This window comes from Balaenoptera ricei, chromosome 1 (genome assembly GCF_028023285.1).
Source record: "Balaenoptera ricei isolate mBalRic1 chromosome 1, mBalRic1.hap2, whole genome shotgun sequence".
Classification (NCBI taxonomy): Eukaryota; Metazoa; Chordata; class Mammalia; order Artiodactyla; family Balaenopteridae; genus Balaenoptera; species Balaenoptera ricei.
In genome coordinates, this window is record NC_082639.1 from 30,550,850 (window position 1) to 30,567,148 (window position 16,299).

A 16,299-nucleotide genomic window follows, 5' to 3' on the forward strand; every position below is an offset into this window, starting at 1 on the left:
ACGTCGGGGGAAAGGAGTAGGGAGGAGCCTGGGCTGGTGGAATAACTCCACTTGTCTTGAGGAGATCCCACAGCTTTCTTCCATAGGATCCCCAGCCCCTTTCTCCACCACGAGCTCCCACCCATACTCGGTGGTACTTGTAGCTGAGAACAGCCCCACCTCCAAGTAAGAGAAACTTTAGAGAAGATGCTGGCCTTCATAGGGATGCTAGGACGAAGGGCATCAGGGTCTGGCAGTCCAGAGGGTGAGCTGCACCTGACCCCTCAGAGGAAAGAAGAAGACAATGAGGCCTGACACCTGCTCGGCCCTTGTCGGATCACACAGCTTTTCCTTCCCCTTGGCATCGAACTTTCACAATGTCCTGCAAGGCATGGATTCACAGATAAGGAATCAGGCTCAGAGGGGGAGAGAGGCTCTCCCATGGCCCCCAGCAACGGTCCACTCACTGCCCGCTGCTGGGCTAGACCCTATAGGAGCCAACTTCCTACCGTCCTCACAGCAGCATTTCTATCTCCTTTAACAGGTGAGGCTCACATCAAAGAAGGGTTGGGGTGACACCTTCTCGATTCTTTCAGGTCCTGTGCGCTGTGCTCTACATCATCCTGCCCCCAAGACATCTGATAATGGTACCTGCTGGACATGCTACCATTATTTTGTCTCTGCCCACACCCCCTTATTAGATCCCCTGCCACACTCACAGCCCCCAGAGGTGCACCTCCCCTATACCTGTGGCTCCAGTTCTAGGGCCATGGTATTCAGGAATCAGGGAAGACTCTGACCCAAGCTGGGCCAATCAGAATCTCCCTTCTGGGCATTTGAACAAACCACCGAAAGACAGTGCAATGACTGCATGACCTATGAGACAGGACAGGCTCAGGGCGGGAAGGGGGAAAGGGGCAAGGCTGCCAGCCTCGGCAGCTGCCAGGTGCTAGGAGCAAGGCCCCTGCAGAGGAGGTGGAGCTGGTGCACAGAGAGAAGTGGGCATGAGGAGCTCGTGACACCAGCCCCACTTCTGGTCATCGGGCTCCATGAGACGCTCCTGAAGGCTTTCAAACAACCCCTTTGTACTGGCTCCTCTTTTCAAGGGTTTTTGTTCCCAGCAACTTCAAACTCCCTAAGGGCCTGGAAGCATCCACCCAGCTCAGTGCTGGGACTGTATCTATGTTGTGATCCCCAAGTGTCAGTTCAATGAGCCCTTTCTAAGCAACTGCTGCGTGCCTAGCTCCTTCCCAGTGACCTTCACTGCGGTCTCCTAGACATCAGGGATCCCCAGAGCTCTGCCCTGACTTCTCTTCTCACTCATGCCCCGCCCCCCTCGGTCATCCCTTCTGGTCCCTTGGCTTCAGCTACTATCTCTATGCTGAAAGCCCCCAACTCTCTCTGTCTTTCTCTCTCTGTCTCTCTCTGTCTCTCTCTCAACTCACAGCTCTCCAGACTTCTCGTATTCAAAAACTTTGACTGATTCAGCAAAGAACTCCCTGGAGTCACTGAGGAGGGAGTGAAGTCCTGACACATGTAGTGCTAAGTTGAAAGCAAGGTTTCGCTGTAATGAATACAATTGGCACCAAGGTGAGAAACAGTTTAACTGCAGATTACATGTCAAATTCAAACAGTTTGAATCTAAATTCATAAGTTTATTAACTTATGCGGAAAAGACACAGTGGATCCGGATGTAGCTCCACTTGTCAAACCATGGTTGAGCTGCAACCACAGATGACAACAGATGCAAGAGGTCAGCAAAAATCAGAAAGAAGTATCCTATGAGAACCAATTGGCGATATGGAGTTTGCAATAAGGAGCGCTGTATACTTTCTATTCTTATTTGTAAATGATGGGTTACACATTCCTCACGTCAGCAAAATTATAATAATAATGCACACGTTCACTGTTCTGCAGAGCTGGCTGCTAAACGTTTACCAACACGGGGGCCCCATGACCTAGCAATGTGCTCCCACCGTGGTACCTTTCTGTAAAATTTGAAACAATGTGTTTCTGCATTCTTTTTCTTAAAAGGATTGCAAATTGTATGTACATGATTCCGCCACACAAAATCTGGATCAGCCCCCAGAGAAGGCTTCTTGTCAACTGTAAACACTAGGCAGAAGTGGTGAAAATGGACATCATGACCAGTGATGAACGGAGATGTGGGGAAAGAGGGAGAGCAGTGGGGTCCATGGTGAGGAGAGGACAGGAAGAAACCCCAGCTGGGGAGGCCCCTTAGGGGGCCTGTGGAAATGTTTAGAAAGAAAGTAAGAAGGACTTCTGCTGGGAGGTGCTTATGAAGAAAAGGAAGCCGGAGGGTGAGGGGGGCAGATCACAGCCAGGAATGCAGCCCCAGGTCCCTCCCAGACCCCGACTCACCTTCTCATAGTATCTGATCTCATACTCCGTGCCGTTGGCCCCAGGGGCTCCAGCGGGGATGGGCTCCCGCCATGACAGGGACACACTCTGGGGCTCCACTCGGTCCCTGCGGATCTCATCCTCCTCCCATGGTGCTGAAAGTAAGTAATGCAAGGTTCTGGACCCAGATCTGACTGTGGGGCAGGGACAGGGGCTGGAAAGTCTGGACAAGCGGGGATTAGGGGCGGGGCTACTGGAGCCACAGAAGCAGGACCAAAGGGGCTGTGGGGGACAGGATGTTCCTGAGGCGCGGGGCTTGAGGGATAGCGTCTGCGGGACTAGAGGGAAGGGAGGCCCCTCTCACCCCACAGCTGTCTGCTTCCCTGGCTCCTAGGGGGAAAGCATCAGGCCACGTGCTGCTTGCCCACACCCTATACTCCAGCTTTCCTCATGGTGGCTGGTTCTAATCCCCCAGGCTCTTTCTACACTCTCTGCGGTTTGGAGACATTAGAGAGCAAAGAAGGCAGGAAGACGAGCTACTTAACTATTCTAATAGTCTGGGCAAGAGGTAATATACTCAACAAACTAGGGATAGAAGGAAACTACCTCAACATAATAAAGGCCATATATGAAAAGCCCACAGCTAACATCATACTCAATAGTGAAAAACTGAAAGTTTTCCCTTGAAGATCAGGAATAAGACAAGGATGCCCACTCTTGCCACTTCTATTCAACACAGTACTGGGAGTCCTAGACAGATCAATCAGGCAAGAAAAAGAAATAAAAGGCATCCAGATTGGAAAGGAGGAAGTAAAATGATCTCTCTCTACAGATGACATAATCTTATATGTAGAACACCCCAAAGATTCCACAGAAAACACTGTTAGAACTAATAAACAAATACAGCAAAGTTGCTGGATACAAAATCAAATCACAAAATCATTTGCATTTCTACACAGTAACAATGAACAATATGAAATAGAAATTAAGCAAACAATCCCACTTACAATAGCATCAAAAAAGATAAAATATTTAGGAACAAACTTATCCAGAAAAGTAAAAGACTTGCACACTGAAAACTACAAGACACTGCTGAAAGAAACTGAAGAAAACACAAATAAACAGAAAGACATCCATATTTATTGGGACTTCCCTGGTGGTCCAGTGGTTAAGAATCTTCCTTCCAATGCAGGGGACGTGGGTTCAATCCCTGTTCGGGGAAATAAGATCACAAATGCCGCGGGGCAACTAAGCCTGCATGCCGCAGATACTGAGCCCACACGCCACAACTACAGAGCCCATGTGCCACAACTACAGAGTCTGCACGTCACAACTAGAGAGAAGCCCATGTGCTACAACTAGAGAGAAGCCCACGCACCGCAATGAAGAGCCCGCGTACTGCAACAAAAGATCCCACGTGCCACAGCTAAGACCCAACACAGCCATAAATAAATAAATAAATAAATAAAATCTGTGTTTTTTTAAAAAAAAGACATCCATATTTATGGAGTGTACACTTAATACTGTCAAAATGTCCATACTACCCAAAGTGACCTAAAAAAATTCAGTGCAATTCCTATCAAAATCCCAATAGCATTTTTTGCAAAAATAGAAAAAAAATTCTAAAATTCATATGGAATCTCAAAGGACCATGAACAGTCAAAATGATCTTGAGAAAGAAAAGCAAACCTGGAAGCCTCACACTTTTTTACTTCAAAATGTTACAAACCTACAGTAAACAAAACAGTATGGTACTTGGCATAAAAACAGAACTATAGACCAATGGAACAGAACAGACAGCCCAAAAGTAAACCCTCACATATATGGTCAAATGCTCCTCTACAAGGAGGTCAGGGCCACACAATGGGAAAAGGAAAGTATCTTCAACAAATGATGTTGGAGAATTTGATTTTTGTTTTGTTTTGTTTTTTGGCCACGCTGTGCAGCATGTGGATCTTAGTTCCCCAACCAGGGATTGAACCCATGCCCCCTGCATTGGAAGCGCAGAGTCTTAACCACTGGACCACCAGGGAAGTCTCTAGTGCTGGGGTATTTGAATATCCACATGCAAAAGAATGAATTTGGGCCCTTACCTTCACCACATACAAAAATTAACTCAAAATGAAATACAGGCCTAAATGTAAGACCTGAAACTATAAAACTCCTAGAAAAAAATATAGAGGAAAAGCTTCATGATATTGGATTTGGCAATGATTTCTTGACTATGACACCAAAAGCACAGGCAACAAAAGCGAAAATAGACAAATGGCACTACATCAAACTAAAAACATCTGTACAGTAAAGGAAACAATCAACAGAGTGAAAAAGCAGTCTATGGAATGGGGGAATATATTTACTAACCACATATCTGATAAGGGGTTAATATCCAGGATATAAAAAGAACTCCTACAACTCAACAATAACAACAAAAACCCACAAATAACGCAATGGGCAGAGGACTTGAATAGACATTTCTCCAAAGAAGATGTGCAAATGGGCAATAAGCACATGAAAAGATACTCAATATCACTAATCATCAGGGAAATGGAAGTCAAAATCACAATGAGATATCACCTCATACGTGTTAGGATCAAAAAGAAACAAACAACAACAACAGCAAACAAAACAAAACAAACAAAAAAACAGAAAATAACAAGTGTTGACGAGGCTATGGAGAAATTGGAACCCTGTGCACTGTTGGTGGGAATGTAAATTGGTGCAGCCACTATGGAAAACGGTATGGAGGTTCCTTAAAAAAATAAAAATAGGATGCAACTAGAGATTATCATACTAAGTGAAGTAAGTCAGAAAGAGAAAGACAAATACCATATGATATCACTTAACATGTGGAATCTAAAAGATAACACAAATGAACCTATCTATGAAAAATAAACAGAATCAAGGACATAGAGAACAGACTGGTGGTTGCCAAGGGGGAGGGGGCAGGAGGAGGGGTGGAGTGGGAGGTTGGGTTTAGCAGATGTAAGCTTTTATACATAGAATGGATAAAAAACAAGGTCCTACTGAATAGCACAGAGAACCATATTCAGTATCCTATGATAAACTATAATGGAAAAAATATTTTAAAATGTATATATGCGTATAACTGAATCACTTTGTACAGCAGAAATTAACACAACATTGTAAATCAACTATACTTCAATTAAAAAATTGATAAAAAATACAATAGGGCTTCCCTGGTGGCGCAGTGGTTGAGAATCTGCCTGCCAATGCAGGGGACACGGGTTCGAGCCCTGGTCTGGGAGGATCCCACATGCTGTGGAGCGGCTGGGCCTGCGCGTCTGGAGCCTGTGCTCCGCAACAAGAGAGGCCGCAATAGTGAGGGGCCCGCACACCGCGATGAAGAGTGGCCCCCGCTTGCCGCAACTGGAGAGGGCCCTCGCACAGAGACGAAGACCCAACACAGCCTAAAATTTAAAAATTAAAAAAAAAAATACAATAAAATAAAAATAGAACTACCATGTGATGTAGCAATCCCTCTTCTGAGTATATAGCCCAAGGAAATGAAATCACAATTTTGAAGAAAGTTCTGTACTTCCATGTTCACTGCAGCATTATTCACAATAGCCAAGATATGGAAACAACATAAGTGTCTGTTGACAGATGAATGGATAAAGACAAGAAAATTATATACGTATATATTTAATGATATGTTTTTCAGCGATTAAAAAAAAATATCCTGCCATTAGCAAAAACACAGATGCACCTTGAGGGCATTATGCTAAGTGAAATAAGACAGAGAGAGACAAATACTGCATGATCTCACTTATATGTAGAATCTAAAAATGCCAAACTCGGGACTTCCCTGGTGGCGCAGTGGTTAAGAATCCACCTGCCAATGCAGGGGACGCAGGTTCGAGCCCTGGTCCAGGAAGATCCCACATGCCGCTGAGCAACTAAGCCCATGCGCCACAACTACTGAGCCTGTGCTCTAGAGCCCGCGAGCCACAACTACTGAAGCCCACGTGCCACAACTACTGAAGCCCGTGCACCTAGAGACTGTGCTCCACAACAAGAGAAGCCACCGCAATGAGAAGCCCGTGCACCACAACGAAGAGTAGCCCCCGCTCGCCGCAACTAGAGAAAGCCCTCATGCAGCAACGAAGACCCAATGCAGCCATAAATAAATAAATAAATATATAATTTTAAAAAAATAAAAATGCCAAACTCATAGAAACAGAGAGTAGATTGGTTTTTGACAAGAGCTAGGGGGTGGGGGAAATGGGGAGATGTTGGTCAAAGGTAGGAACTTCCAATTATAAGATGAATTACATCTGGGGATCTAATGTATGGCATGGTGTACTTGAAAACTGCTAAGAGAGATCTTGAATGTTTTCACCAGACTCATAAAACATATGTATGTGAGGTGGCGGATGTGTTAACTAACCTTCCCATGGCAATCATTTCACAACACACACATACACCAAATCATCACATTGTACACCTTAGACTTACACAAAGGTGTAATTCAATTATATCTCAATAAAGCTGGGGGAAAAAATAATGTGATGTAGACATACAGTGGAATACTATTCAGCCTAAAAAAAGGAAGTCCCATCACATGCAACAACATGGATGAACTTTGAGGACATTATGCTGAGTGAAATAAGCCAGTCACGAAAAGACAGATTCTGCATGATTCCACTTCTATGAATTATCTAAAGTAATCGAACTCTTAGAAAGTAGAATGGTGGTTGCCAGGGTCTGGGGGGAGGGGGAAAGAGGAGTTGTTGTTCAAGGGGTATAGAGTTTGCATTTTGCAAGATGAAAATGTTCTAGAGGTCTGTTGTACAATAATTGCATATAGTTAACACTACTGTACTGTACACTTAAAAATGGTTAATGTGGTAAATTTCATGTTATATGTTTTTTTACCACAATTAAAAAAAGTATTGATGCCCAGGTCATAAACCCAAAGCAATTAAATCATAATTTCTGTGGGGTGGGACTCAGGCATTAGCATCTTTTTTAAAAGCTTCTCAATGATTCCAGTGTGCAGACAGATTTGAGAACCTAGTCTAGATAATGGGGGGACAGACAGTAGCAAACAAAAAGAAACAAACAATAGTGTAATCATGCCAGAATAAGGTACCACCAGGTTACTGGGAGGAAAGATCATGACTTCACTTTAAGTGTGTTGAGCAGAGAGATTCCCAAGAGAAGATGCCAGAAAGGTAGCTGGATAAGTGGTTCCAAGGCTCCCAAAAGGTATCTGGGAGGGTGATAGAGATCTGAGAGCCATCAGGAGGTGATTCGATGAAACTGCCCAGGGCAATGCACAGAGAGAGAGAAGGCAAAGCTTTCAGGAAACAAGCCCAAGAAAAGGCAGGCAAAGGAAGAGGAGCTTGGAAAGGAGAAGCCAGAGAGGTAGGAGGAAAAACCAGGAGCAAAGGAGGCTACAGAAGCCCAGGGAAGAGAACATTTAGGAAGGTTCCTTCCTGACTCTTCCAGTTATTAGCTATTGGGCCACAAGCAAGAGCCTCGGTTTCCTTATATGTAGATTGGAAACAATAATGACCTCCTTAGGCCTGCTGTGAGAATTTTATGAATTAATGCATATGGAGAGCTTAGCACAATACATGACACAGAACAAGCATTCAATACCAAGTTTACCAGCAAGAGGAGCCGCTGGTTGGCAGTGTCATATGCTGAGCAGAGACAGGGCAAGATGATTCAAAGTGCCCACTGGCTTTAACAATGTGGAGGTTCCTGGTGACTTCAGGGGATAGAGGGGAAGTGGACAGCAGGTGGCACCGGGCCGAGGAAGTGGAGAGAAGGGCACATGGAGCTCACTCTTAGAAAAGCGTATAAACATGGCTTCCAGTTTTAAATGGTAACCATCTAGCAGGCCCCACCTCCAGTCTCTCCCAAATTCTAATTAAAACCCAAAGATACGGGCTTCCCTGGTGGCGCAGTGGTTGAGAATCTGCCTGCCAATGCAGGGGACACGGGTTCGAGCCCTGGTTTGGGAAGATCCCACATGCCGTGGAGCAACTAGGCCCATGAGCCACAACTACTGAGCCTGCGCGTCTGGAGCCTGTGCTCCGCAACAAGAGAGGCCACGATAGTGAGAGGCCCGCGCACCGCGATGAAGAGTGGCCCCCGCTTGCCGCAACTAGAGAAAGCCCTCGCACAGAAACGAAGACCCAACACAGCCATAAATAAATAAACAAAAAAAAAAAAACAAAAAAAACCCAAAAACCCAAAGACACAAAGAGTTGAAAACACAGAATGTCACCGTAAACTAATATTGACAGCTGATTGCCAGAATGGGGTGATGGGGAGTAGAGTGGCATATTTCCACCTACGATAAAGCCAGTGGTACTGGACTGAAAAATACAATTGTAGTACACCCCCAGGCTATGCTGCTCACAGAGTGACATTGCCTCCCATCCTAAAAATAACTTGGAAGATCCTTTATCCTTCCTCCCACTGTCTGACCCTTAAAAAAAAAAAAAAGCAAGGTCTTTGTCAACTGGACAACGAATGCACAGCCATCACTCTACTGCATAGTTGCTTTGGAGGAAAAGTGTTCTTCCCTATCCCCGGAGAGTGCCTCTCAGCCTAGATACACTTGGAGATGGCAGCTCCCAGAAAAGATGTAGGCACAAAGGGAAGAAGAGTGATGAAACATCCTAGGAAGGGGCACAATCCCTTGTAGATACAGATGGAGGGCAGAGATAGGAAAGAGCCAGGAATGTCATTTTTTAAAACTGCATTTGTTGAAAGTTATCAGATGGCCAGGATATAGAGGTAGGAGAAGGTTGCATTTCAGCCCCGCAGAGCTATGTTAGATGAAAGCCTGATAAATCCTGACAGTGGAGCTAAAACCTGAGCCCAAGCACCTGCCCTCCCACTGTAGATTGGTAATGAGATCAGTTAGCACCAAAGTGGGGCTGAGAGTACAGCAGACACTACTGGAAACCTATTCAACGGCCATGTCCCCCTTCCCTGCTGACTGAGCCCAGTTTTTGATTCAGGGTCTACTGTCTGCCCTGAGATGACTCAGGTTAATTCTGATTGTTCTAAAACAACTGTGTGCACTCATTCCCTTTGCCAATAATTGGGTTAGGGTTGGGTTCATAATCCAGTTCTGGCCAACAAAAGGAGAAATCACCTAAGGGGAGGAGGGATTATGGGAAAGGTTTCTGGCTTTTAAAAAGATACCAACATTTTCTATGTCTACATCTTTATTCCTGCCCTGCAACTGAGGACATGGGGTGGGAGGGCGAAGCTGGGGCAAAGGGAGAGTAGCATCGACACATATACACTACCGAATGTAAAACAGCTGGCTGGTGGGAAGCAGCAGCATAGCACAAGGAGACGGGCTCGGAGCTTTGTGATGACCTAGAGGGGTGGGATAGGGAGAATGGGAGGGAGGCTCAAGATGGAGGGGATATGGGGACATGTGTATGCATATGGCTGATTCGCTTTGTTGTGCAACAGAAACTAACACAGTATTGTGAAGCAATTATACTCCAATAAAGATCTATTAAGAAAAAAGAAATAAAGGAATAGAGTCACAACTAAAAAAAAAAAAGATACCAACAAGGAAGAAACAGTTCTTTTTCTGCCCTGGATGGTAAGGACATGATGATGTTTGGAGCAGCTGCATCCAACTTGCCACCATAAGGGAGCCACCCTATGTTATAAGGATGGCAGAGTGGAGAGAAAGAAAGAACCTGGGTCCTTGAGGGCACTGTTGAGCTGCTGAATTAACCAAGATCTAATTCTCCTCTTCTTAGGTAAGCTAATAAGTCATTTCAGTCAAATGTCATTTGCACTGAGACGTATTGTTACTTGCAGCTGAAAGCCTCACAAACCAGTAAAAAGAACAATTCATGTATCTTGTTTTGGTTTTTGTTTTTTTTGGCCAACATCACCTATTTCCTTGTTCGAGAACAAGTAAATAGAAAACACTAAGAAATTGGGCATATGAAAAAATATTTCTGAATAAGCAAAAAAAAGTATTACTCTAAAGACTCAGGAGGGGACTTCCCTGGTTGCACAGTGGTTAAGAATCTGCCTGCCAATGCAGGGGACACAGGTTCAAGCCCTGGTCCAGGAAGATCCCACATGCCGCGGAGCAACTAAGCCCGTGCGCCACAACTACTGAGCCTGCGCTCTAGAGCCCGCGAGCCACAACTACTGAACTTGCACGCCGCAACTACTGAAGCCCACACGCCTAGATCCCATGCTCACAGCAAAGAGAAGCCACCACAGTTAGAAGCCCGCGCACCACAATGAAGAGTAGCCCCCACTCGCCACAACTAGAGAAAGCCCACACGCAGCAACGAAGACCCAAAGCAGCCAAAAATAAATAAATAAATTTTTTTAAAAAATGAAGACTCAGGAGGAGCAGATCTTTAAGAGCGATTAATATGACAGTTAGAAGAACAAGTAAGGAGACTGTTTGGCATCTTCAAGAAGATGAAAGAAAACACAGCCTCCTGAAATAGGAGCAGAAGGCCACGAAGAGAAAACAGATGGAGAAGAAAAAGAAACAGGATGAGATGAGATAAAAGTGGAGAAAGTGAGAAAGGCGTGTAGGAAAACTAAAAATGCATTAGCAAAATCAAAATATTTAAAAGTCATTACAAATATAAGGAATTTAACAAAATTACAAGCAGAATGGGAAAGTTAAACCTCTTAGTCCTTGGAACATCAAGTAGACAATAAGAAGGAAATAGGAGAATTGAATAATATAGTACTTAATATATATGGAGATGGAGGGGGAGAGAGAGAACACTGCAGTATAAAGATAATATGCATTGCTTCAAGGTAGCCATAGAATAGTTAAAATGTTTACCATACCTTAGCCCTCAAAGAAAACCACAATAGTTACTTTAAAAAGTAAACATTGGGGACTTCCCTGGTGGTGCAATGGTTAAGAATCCGCCTGCCAATGCAGGGGACACGGGTTCGAGCCCTGGTCCGGGAAGATCCCACATGCCGCAGAGCAACTAAGCCCATGCTCCACAACTACTAAGCCTGCGCTCTAGAGCCCACGAGCCACACTACTGAGCCTGTGTGCCACAGCTACTGAAGCCTGCGTGCCTAGAGCCTGTGCTCCGCAACAAAAGAAGCCACTGCAATGAGAAGGCCGCGCACTTCAACAAAGAGTAGCCCCTGCTCGCCGCAACTAGAGAAAGCCCGTGTGCAGTAACAAAGACCCAACACAGCCAAAAATAAATTTAAAAATAAATAAATAAAATAAGATAATTTTAGTCGAAACTACAATACTAGAAGAAAACACAGGTGTAAGTCTTCATGACCTTGATTTAGGCAATGGTTTCTTAGATATGAAACCAAAAGCACAAGCAACTAAAGAAAAATAGATAAACTGGACTTGATCAAAATTTAAAACTCTGAGCTTCAAAGGACACTACTAAGAAAGTGAAAGACAGGTGGCTGCCAGAGGTGGAGGTGAGAGGTGGGCAAAATGGGTGAAGGTTAATCATTAGAGAAATGCAACTCAAAACTACAATGAGGTATCACCTCACACCACTCAGAATGGCCATCATCAAAAAATCTACAAACAGGGGCTTCCCTGGTGGCGCAATGGTTGGGAGTCTGCCTGCCAATGCGGGGGACGCGGGTTCGAGCCCTGGTCTGGGAGGATCCCACATGCCGCGGAGCAACTAGGCCCGTGAGCCACAACTACTGAGCCTGCGCGTCTGGAGCCTGTGCTCCGCAACAAGAGAGGCCGCGATAGTGAGAGGCCCGCGCACCGCGATGAAGAGTGGCCCCCGCTTGCCGCAACTAGAGGAAGCCCTCGCGCAGAAACGAAGACCCAACACAGCCAAAAATAAATAAATAAAAATAAATAAATTTATTAAAAAAAAAAAAATCTACAAACAATAAATGCTGGAGAGGGTGTGGAGAAAAGGGAACCCTCTTGCACTGTTGGTGGGAATGTAAATTGATACAGCCACTATGGAGAACAGTATGTAGGTTCCTTAAAAAACTAAAAATAGAACTACCGTATGACCCAGCAGTCCCACTACGGGGCATATATCCTGAGAAAACCATAATTCAAAAAGAGTCATGTACCACAATGTTCACTGCAGCTCTATTTACAATAGCCAGGACATGGAAGCAACCTAAGTGCCCATCGACAGATGAATGGATAAAGAAGATGTGGCACATATATACAATGGAATATTCCTCAGCCATAAAAAGAATCGAAATTGAGTTATTTGTAGTGAGGTGGATGGACCTAGAGACTGTCATACAGAGTGAAGTAAGTCAGAAAGAGAAAAACAAATACCGTATGCTAACACATATATATGGAATCTAAAAAAAAAAAAAAGGTTCTGAAGAACCTAGGGGCAGGACAGGAATAAAGACGCAGATGTAGAGAATGGACTTGAGGACACGGGGAGGGGGAAGGGTAAGCTGGGACGAAGTGAGAGAGCGGCATGGACATATATACACTACCAAATGTAAAACAGATAGCTAGTGGGAAGCAACCGCATAGCACAGGGAGATCAGCTTGGTGCTTTGTGTCCACCTAGAGGGGTGGGATAAGGAGGGTGGGAGGGAGATGCAAGAGGGAGGAGATATGGGGAACGTATATATATGTATAGCTGATTCACTTTGTTATACAGCAGCAACTAACACAACATTGTAAAGCAATTATACTCCAATAAAGAAGTTAAAAAAAAATTTTTTTTTAAATGGGTGAAGGTGGTCAAAAGGTATAAACTTCCTGTTATAAAATAAATAAGTCCTGGAGATGTAATGTACAGCGTGGTGACTATAGTTAATAATACTATATTGTATATTTGAAAATTTCTGGGACTTCCCTGACGATCCAGTGGTTAGGACTCCACATATTCACTGCCAAAGGCCTGGGTTCAATCCCTGGTCAGGGAACTAAGATCCGGCAAACTGTGCAGTGTGGCCAAAAAAAAAAAAATTTGCTAAGAGAGTAGATCTTAAGAGTTCTTGTAACTATGTGTGGCTGTGGATGATCTAGACTTATTGTGTGATCATTTTACAATATATACCAATATCAAATCATTAAGTTGTATACCTGAAGTTAATATCATGTTATATGTCAATTACATCTCCGTTGGAAAAAAAAGTGAGTGGCAACCCACAGAGTAGGAGAAAATATTAGCAAACCATGTATCATAATGGTCATTATGTGTTAAACTGTGTCCCCCAAAAAAGATATTTTGAGGTCCTAACCCCCAATACCTCTAGAATGTGACTTTATTTGGAAATATGGTCTTCACAGAGGTAATCAAGTCAACATGAAGTCATTTGGGTGGGCCCTAATCCAATGTGACTGGTGTTCTTCTGAATGGGGGGAAATTTAGACACAGAGAGGGACTCTCATACAGAGAAGATGATGTGGAGACACACAGGGAAAAGAGGGCCATGTGACTGGAGTGATGCATCTACAAACCAAGGAAGGCCAAGGACTGCCAGCAAACACCAGAGGCTAGAAGGAAGGAAGGATTCTCCCTTAGAGCAGTCAGAGAAAGCATGGCCCAGCTGACACCTTGATTTCAAACTTCTAGCTTCCAGAAGTGTGAGACAAGAAATTTCTTTTGTTTTAAGCCATCCAATTTTTGGTACTTTGTTATAGCAGCCCTAGGAAAGTAATACAAAGGTATACAGAATATACAGATTAGACAAAAAACCTCTTATAACTCAATGACAAAAAGAAAACCCAGCACATGAAAAGAGGTTCAACATCATTAGTCATTATGGAAATGTAAACTAAAACTGCAGTGAGATACCATTTCATATCCACTAGGATGGCTAAGATCAGCAAGACAAACAAGTGTTGGTGAGGAGGTGGAGAAACTGGAAGCCTTGTACATTTGCTGGTGGGAATGTAAAAAGGTACAGTTGCTTTGGAAGACAGTCTGGCAATTCCTCAAAAAGTTCAGCAGCTCCTCAAAAAGATAAAAAAGTTTCCATATGTATTGGTCAGCTCAGGCTGCCATAACAAGATACTGTAGACTGGGTGGCTTAAACAACAAAAATGTATTTTCTCACAGTTCTAAAGGCTAGAAATCCCAGACGATGCTTGCAGATTCATATTTGTATTCTAGTGAGGGCTCTCTTCCTGACTTGCAGACAGCCACCTTCTTGCTGTGTCCTCACCTGTCTTTTCCTCTGTGTATGCACAAAGAGAGCAAATGAGCTCTGGTGTCTGTTCCTCTTCTCCTAAGGACACTAGTCCTTGGGATTAGGGCCTCGCCCTTATGACCTCATTAACCTTAATTATTTCCTTAAAGGCCCTACCTCCAAATACAGTCACACTGGGGGTTAAGGCTTCAACATAGGAATCTGGGAGAGACAATTCAGTCTATGACATCATATGACCTAGCAATTCCACTCCTAAGTATATACCCAAGAGGACTGAAAACCTATGTTTCCACAAAAACTTGCACATGAATGTTCATAGCAGCATTACTCTAATAGCCAAAAAGCAGAAACAGTCCAAAGTCCATAAACTGATGAATGAATACACAAAATTGTGGTATATCCATACAATGGAACGTTAAGTGAGCCATAAAACGGAATGGCATACTGACACATACTACAACATGGACAAACCTTGAAAACATTATGCTAAGTGAAAAAAGCCAGACATAAAAGTCCACATACTGTATAATTCCATGTATATAAAATGCCCAGAATAGGCAAATCCGTAGAAACAGAGAGTAGATTAGTAGTTATTAGGGGCTGGAGCGGGTGGGAGGAATGGGGAGTGACTGTTAATGGGTTTCTTTTGGGGATGATGAAAATGTTCTGGAATTAGAGAGTTTGTGATAGTTGCTAGGAAAAATGACTGAATTGTACACTTTAAAAGGTAAGTGAAATTTTATGGTATGTGAATTATATCTACAAAGAAAATGACAATATGAGCAATGTGATATATTATGTATAAAAACATACTGGATGTGACCAAAGCTATTCTCAGAGGAAATTTCATAGGCTTAAAATATTAAAACTATAATATAAAAACTAAGCACTGGGACTTCGCTGGTGGTCCAGCGGTTAAGACTCCGTGCTCCCAATGCAGGGTTCGATCCCTGGTTAGGGAACTAGATCCCACATGCATGCCACAACTAAAGATCCTGCATGCTGCAACTAAGAGCCCGCATGCTGCAATGAGATCCTGCCTGCAGCAACAAAGATCCCACGTGCTGCAACTAAGACCTGGCACAGGCAAATAAATAAATAAATATTAAAAAAAAAAAAAACAACTAAGCACTGAACTCACCTAGAAAAAGACTTCAGGAAATCAGGAGGATGGTATTAATAAAGATAAAATCATAAAATAAGTGACAAAAGTAAAGAGCAGTGGAAATGATAAGTTCAAGAGCTGGTTATTTGTCATAACCAAGAAAATAAACTTCTGACCAGAATAATTCTAAAAAAGAAATCACAGAACACAACATGAAGAAAGAGAAAGTAGAGTTAACTCCAGATACTATGGAAAGTTTTTAAATAAGCGTTTCTGGGTTAATAAATTAGAAAAAGAGCATCAAAAGATTTTCTATGAAAGTACAGATTAACAAAACTGATTCAAGAAGAAGTTATAGAAAAGATTGGGAACATCAGCAAGGTACAGTTTCCCAGGCAGTTTTGCATGCCTTCAAAGAATGATAATTATGCTATTGAAACTGTTCCAGAACAGAGATAAAGAAGAGATTAGGGCTTCCCTGGTGGCGCAGTGGTTAAGAATCCGCCTGCCAATGCAGGGGACACGGGTTCGAGCCCTGGTCCCGGGGATCCCACATGCCGCGGAGTGGCTGGGCCCGTGAGCCACAATTACTGAGCCTGCGTGTCTGGAGCCTGTGCTCGGCAACAAGAGAGGCCACGATAGTGAGAGGCCCGCGTGCTGCGATGAAGAGTGGCCCCCACTTGCCGCATCTGGAGAAAGCCCTCGCACAGGAACTAAGACCCAAC

The 16,299-nt window shown here is 43.8% G+C and overlaps 1 protein-coding gene across 1 annotated transcript in view; it reads right to left on the bottom strand.

The window, feature by feature from the left end:
• The window catches only part of EPHA10 (EPH receptor A10), a 41,059-nt gene that overhangs the window by 12,249 nt on the left and 12,511 nt on the right, over window positions 1-16,299 (bottom strand). Inside the window, exon 6 of the mRNA XM_059897129.1 lies at window positions 2,362-2,495. Within this exon, the coding sequence (XP_059753112.1) occupies window positions 2,362-2,495 (134 nt within the window). The remainder of the gene's footprint in view (window positions 1-2,361; window positions 2,496-16,299) is intronic.